Source organism: Cibotium barometz, chromosome 34, assembly GCF_041138505.1.
Source record: "Cibotium barometz isolate CiBa-2024 chromosome 34, ASM4113850v1, whole genome shotgun sequence".
In the NCBI taxonomy this organism is placed as follows: domain Eukaryota; kingdom Viridiplantae; phylum Streptophyta; class Polypodiopsida; order Cyatheales; family Cibotiaceae; genus Cibotium; species Cibotium barometz.
The window spans coordinates 14104927-14111622 of record NC_141079.1 but is presented as its reverse complement, the minus strand read 5'-3'; the positions used below and the strand labels follow the sequence as shown (position 1 = coordinate 14111622).

The following is a 6696-nucleotide window of genomic DNA, read 5'->3' as shown; positions in this document are numbered from 1 at the left end:
AACACCATCAAACAAACAAACAACAAACTCAAACAACACAAGCAAACGGCTGATGGATTTGCACTCAACCTGGGCCAAATGAAGACTCTAGCAAATGAAATAAGTAGACCCTAAGCTAAGTGCTATCCCCGGCACGGCGCGCCAAAGATGTTAATCCTAACATACAACCTTACACACAAGAGATGGAGAGAAGAAGAGAAACAAACATGCAAGGGTCAAGTCAGAGATGTGCACTTGCAAACCCTAATAAGGGTTAACTCCCCTTTGTGAGGCCACTAGGGGCTCACTCCACCACCACTTGTATCACCCAAGTGGATATTCAAGAGCTAGGTGAAGAGCAAGAAGGAGGGAGCTACGAAAATCTCGCCCTTCACTCCATGCCACATGCATGCAATAGGGACCTTGGTAGAGAGACAAGAGAGGGGAGAGGAGAGGAGAAGCTAGATCATTACCATCCCTACAAGCATACACAACGACAATCAAATATGCAAGCATCCACAACACAAGCATGTATCCACAACCTATAGAGAGAGAGAGAGAGAGAGAGAGAGAGAGAGAGAGAGAGAGAGAGAGAGAGAACGATGTTTTAATGTCGTAGGAACAATCCCAAGAGACCTAAATAGATCTATTCGACAGGAGTGAGGTTCGAACACAAGACGTGTTGAATAACAACTCCATGAGCCAACCGATCTACCACACGTTGGGTGATAGAAAGGTTAGCCCATTTTGTTTATTTACTCACCCACCCAATGAAGAACGATGTTTTAATGTCATAGAAACAATCCCAAAAGACCTAAATAGATCTATCCGACAGGAGTGAGATTCGAACACAAGACGTGTTGAATAACAACTCCATGAGCTAACCGATCTACCACACATTGGGTGAAAGAAAGGTTAGCCGCGAGAGAGAGAGAGAGAGAGAGAGAGGGGCAAAACTCCAATGAGACTAATGGGATTGTCCTTTTTCATATTCCATAAAATGTCTTAGATACAAGAGCTCTCATTTTACAATGGCCGCCTAACCATTTACAATTGGGGGCCCAAAACTAGCTTCCTAGCTCTATGTACATCTCTTTCCTATGATCGGCATTACACAAGCCATAAGCTAGGTCATCCCATATCTCTTTTATCATTAAGTTCCCTACGCGGTTACAAAAAGAATGTTACAAGAAGCGTAGCCATGCTTGAAAAATAATATTAATTGGAGTGGTTAACAGGGATGTATATGTTACCTGAGGTACCTATACCACCAGTATTACTACCATAACCATCAGCACCTAAACTAACACCGGTCAACAAGTTATTACCCTGCTTTCTGAAGCGAGGTTTGAGATTAAAAAATGCATGGTCACCTGTTGATCGTTGCCAAGCCAGCAATGCCAACAACAAATGTTATAAACTAGCCATCAACTTTAAGGATAACATATTAGAATTAACATAACCAAATGATTCCTTTTCCATAATCTTGACTATGATGTCATAAGCCTCAAGTTGGCTTATCAATTCGGAAAAGGTGGAGAAACCGATTAAAAGTCTGATTGTTGATGAATTTAGCATCGCATTATTGGATAAACTAAGGTTGGGTGAAGACTCGATGAACTAGCACCTCTATCCAAGAAGAGAGCTGGTCTCCAGTGGTGTGTAGAATCACACAAGCTTGCCTACATCTAAGGCCTCGACCTTTGATGTATTGTGCACATTATATGAGGTTAGTAAATCATGATACCAGTATGTGCTGCTATCTACACCACAACAACCAGTAATTTCCATAATTGATGGTGGCAGCATTAAGACCTCCCTTCTTGGCATTACTAGCACCCCCTATCTAGGGGGAATATTCAAGGAGTTGAATGTGAAAAACCAATCTAGGGGGATGTATAGGTTATATGAGGTACCTATACTGCTAGTATTGCAACCATACCTAAACTGACACCAGTCAATAGTAGGTGGCTATAGATGACAGAGACTACTCTATGGAGTTGATGGTAAATGTTGATTACATTGATAAAGCTTTAAAGATCAGCCTTGAATATTACATTATGCTAGGAGGGACACTAGTGCCAGTGTTTCAAACCACAACACAATGCAAAGGAATGGACATGAATGGTACATCACGCAGATCCCCCCACTATTATAGTGCCACCACTGCCAAGCTCCTAATTGCGTGGTTCAATGTCCCCACACAATCTGACCTCAGCAAGCCAACAACCGGTGCCACCCCTACCACTACTGGGTTTCGAATAATGAGTGTGCAATGTTGCAAAATGGTAACTATACCGCTCGAGGTCTAAACATGAGCACAAACGTGAATGATGCAAAGGGATCAAATTGTGAACCCTTCTTTGAACTCAATAGCGTCTGAAAGGAGAAGAAGAGTGAGAAAGTAGGAAGAGGTGATTATTATTAATGACAGTACAGGATGGGTCTGAGGAGGGATCTATTGAAACTATATCCACGTAGTATATCCACGCAGTCTAGTGAGAGGGAACTCTGCCCGCGCAATGAGTTTATCAATTTTCTCTTTTATAAATTTTGAATATTTTGGGTTCATTTGATAACGTCAATGCTTCATGGGCCTTGATCCTTTAATGATTGGAATAGTGTGCTAAAACACCTCTGATGTCATTTGGTTTTCTCTAATCTAAGATTTACCCATTACTCACACTCTTGAATAGTGATGTCATGAATGAGAGTGGGATTCGATGGAGATTTGAGTGGAAATGGTGTGATTTTTGTTTTCTTTTTGCTCTCTTTTATGTGTTAACATAGAGCTTATATGCTTAATTTTTGCATGTTATCTAGGGCTTTTATGGTATTTGATTACATTAGCATGTTAGCATTCATAATAGGTAGCTTAATCAACAAAAAATTCATAAAAAAACAAAACAAAGCTCTTGATTTTTGCCAATTTTCACTAATACACTGACTTTCAGACTAAGGGATCCCATATGCTAGAAACCTACGAGATTGAGCATACGGATTGGGTGCCACCAATCATTATAGTGCCAAAAAAGAATGGTAAGCTGAGGGTATGCATGGATTTGAAGAGCAAGTTAATGTGGTGATGCAAAGAGATCATTACCCTTTACCATACATTCAACATGTTTTGGAAAGAGTGGCAAGGGTGGAAGTTTGCAGCTTTTTGGATGTATTTTGGGATATAATCAGGTGTCCATAGCTCCTCAAGGATCAGTATAAAACATCATTCACAAATACATGGGGAGCATTTGCCTACAAAGTCATGCCATTCGGCTTAACCAATTCTCTAACAATATTCCAAAGGTTAATGTGTACTGCATTTAAAGACTACTTGCAAAAGTGGCTAGAAATCATTATAGATGATCTCTTTGCACATTTACAATGGATGGAGCATTTGGATTATCTAAGAAAGATATTTCAAAGGTGTTGTCTTTATCGCATATCCTTGAAGCCTTTGAAATATCAATTTTGGATAAAACATGGTGTGATATTGGGTCATATAGTGTCAAAAAATGAATTTTCCACTAATGATAGTAAAGTGAAGCTAATTCTAGAATTACCGTGCCACCAACCAATTACAAAAAGGAGTGCAAAGATTCATGCGTCATGTGGGTTATTATCATAAATTCATCGTATTTTATGCTGAGATAGCATGTCCACTATATAGATTACTTATAATTTTTAAAAGTGTTAGTAGGAATATGATAATTGAAATTAATGCCTCCAACTTTGTGATTAGGTGTGTGTTGGTGTAGCCGAGGAAAATCAAACTAGACTACTTGATGTGCTTTGCAAGAGTAGATAATTGGACAAGGTAGAAATGAACTACATCACTACTGAACAAGAAGGATTGGTAATGTTTTATGATGTTAATAATAAGTGCAAACATTACATGCTTGCAAATAAATTTGTATGCTTTGTAGATCACTAAGTCTTGTTATACCTTGTCAATAAACCATGCACAACTGGGCAAATTACAAGATGGTTGCTCTTATTGATGGAATCTAATTTTATCGTCAAAGTCAGGAAAGGAAAACAACATGTTTTGGTAGACCATATGTTGAAAATCCAACGAAGAGCCTGCCATAGGAGCTGATGATGAAGATACAACCTTGTTCAAACTTGACTTGGTGCCCAAATGGAGCAAATAAATTTTTTGAGTATCTTGCTTATAGATTATCTCTATTGATGATAAGGCCCTAAACATGGGTAGGATGCAACGACTCATTAACTTAACAACCCCCTATCAATTAATAGTCGAACAATTGTACAATAGGGAAAAGATCATGTGCTAAGATGTTGTTTAAGGGAACATGAGTTCCTCTCTATTCTAGAGGAAAAACATTGTGGAATTATGGGGTGCCTAGGGGGGACACTTCTTGATGTGACAGTCCGCAAGATCCTACACGAGCCGGTTGGCCACCAATGATGCTTGGAGCTTCTATGGAATTCGTGAAAAGTTGCAACCAATGTCAGCATTCCAATGTGCCTTCAGAAAGACATAATGCCTCTAACCCCCGTAATCGTGCAGCAACCATTAGAAAAGTGGGGCATAGATCATGTTGTGTGGACCCTCCAGCCTGATAGCTCAATAGAGTCAAGCTCGTTATGCCATTGTAGCAACTGATTATTTCACTAAATGGGTAGAGGCCTAGGCTACACGAAAGGCTTATGCTGGTACAACACCTAAATTCTTATATGAGCATGTCATTTTAAGGTTCCACCGACTACCTCATGTGGTGAAGGGTCCACATAACTCCTTCTTGGATAGCTTTCGATGCTTACACTTTCCAAGTGTTATTAGCAAGTTCAAGGCATTCCAAATAATTTCAATGATTTGATTTTGCTACCAAATGCTATTTCTAAATTTCTATCAAGCACAAAAAACTAGCCACCATACCATGCTTCGACCTAGGTAGGTGAGGGGCTAACAAGTAAAGGGGTATTGTGGAAGAGGGAGAGGGGGGGTGAGGTGGGATGCTCAATGGATACGGGATTAGAGTAAGAGGGTATGGGGAGGAGGACCAGCAAAGGATGGAAGCAAAGAGGGTAGAGTAACAGGGTATGGGGAGGAGGACCAGCAAGGGATGGAAGCAAAGAGGGTAGGGGTACTTAAGGGGAACAGTACCGTATTAGACAATGGTGGAGAGGCTTTACTAAGGTCTTCTTAGTTGGTAAAATTAATCCCAAGCTAAAAACTTACACATTAATGGTAATATTTTGTACCAATTGAGAAAGGACTCATTTGATCAACTCCCTTCTCTAATTCAAGGCTCTAATTCAAGAGCAATCTTTTTCATGCTTTATCTAGTGGAAGAGACTATAAATATGTGAGTTGGTTGTTTCCAAAAGACCTAATGTGCATAGGAAACTAGGTTTTGACACTACAAGTTGATGCAAATTAAAACTCTTGATGTTGTAGGGGCAATGGGCATGCAAAGCTATGTGAGCACAAATTTTTGTTGAATTGTGAGTCATAATAATTAGAGATGAGCTTTAATGGTATTAGCAAACAATTTAAGGAAATCAAGAGTAATGCATCATGAGCTATGCTCACAAACGTGGTTGTTTTGCACCCCTATATATAGCGCCCCCCCCCCCCCCCCCCCCCCCGCGCCCTGCGCGTCAACCATATTTTGGTGTCCTCTTTCATCAAGCCTCATCCATCCATCATTGTTGTTGTACACTGCCCACAAAGGCTAAGGGAAATAGTGGTGGCTTTTATAATAAAAAATAAGAACTGTTGTAAAAACTATTGGTTACCAAATTATTGCTTTGGAAGAATGTATTAAGTTCTTTTCCTTAAGAAAATTTTAGACAAGAGGTATGCCAACTCTCCATCACTAGACGTTGTCATGTGTGTACCAAGAAGTGCTTGGGGGTCGTGTTGATATTTGAAAAAATGACCCCGTTTAATTGGGCACTCTATGTTCCCTGTTTTCAGATCTGAAATCCAATGTAGATTTTCTTGTACCTTATGCCATGGAGAACCTTTTTAAGTAAGTCTTGCAATTTTGCAGTAGTTTTGCTGTTTACTTTAGCATGATAATGAGCATATTTTCTCTCTCTCTCTCTCTCTCTCTCTCTCTCTCTCTCATATATGTGGGGTTGATTGATTGATTGATTGATTGATTTATTTATTTTTGGGGCGGGGAGGGGGGGGGGGTGGTTGTGTGTTTAACGACTGCACTGCTTGATCTCCGTTTAACGTGTTCCATGATGCTCTCAGCTTGGAAGAGTGGGATACACGTCACTAGGGAATGGAGAGAGAGAGAGAGAGAGAGAGAGAGAGCTCACGCGCAAAATGCAGTATTGAAAGGGCGGCCGTAGGTAGGTGCGTTGTAGTTGACGTCCTCTCTGGTCTCCGGAGCAGGCCAACGTTATATATAGCAGTTTTGCCACACCCCAGCCCCAGCCACACCACCATTTATTTGCTTTTATGCGTTGTCCCAATGAGTACTACCCTAGTGCTTTTCTTGGGCTGCTTCCTCCTCATAGGAGGTGGAGGAGCAGTGCTCTTCTCCACTGCCCATGCCGCTGCCGACGATCACAAGCTGCACACCATTAATGCTGATCACGACAGTACTAGAGGTAGGGGATCCTCAAATAATTAGTAAGATTCAATATATAATTTGCTGGCGTGGTGTGTGCTTATATATTGATTCTGGATGTGCGGACTAGGGCTAGCTGGAGGGGGCAAAGCCGCGTATGCTTTGG

The 6696-nt window shown here is 40.7% G+C and overlaps 1 protein-coding gene across 2 annotated transcripts in view; it reads left to right on the top strand.

Moving 5' to 3' along the window:
• Window positions 1-6234: 6234 nt before the first annotated feature.
• Window positions 6235-6696, top strand: part of LOC147618729 (uncharacterized) — an 847-nt gene continuing 385 nt past the window's right edge. Inside the window, exons 1-2 of one of the 2 annotated variants that reach the window (XM_086774469.1) lie at window positions 6237-6570; window positions 6661-6696. The exon at window positions 6661-6696 is cut by the window's right edge and continues 385 nt beyond it. In XM_086774469.1, the coding sequence (XP_086630595.1) occupies window positions 6240-6570; window positions 6661-6696 (367 nt within the window). In that variant the 5' untranslated portion in view covers window positions 6237-6239. The other variant, XM_086774470.1, reaches the window with a different exon arrangement.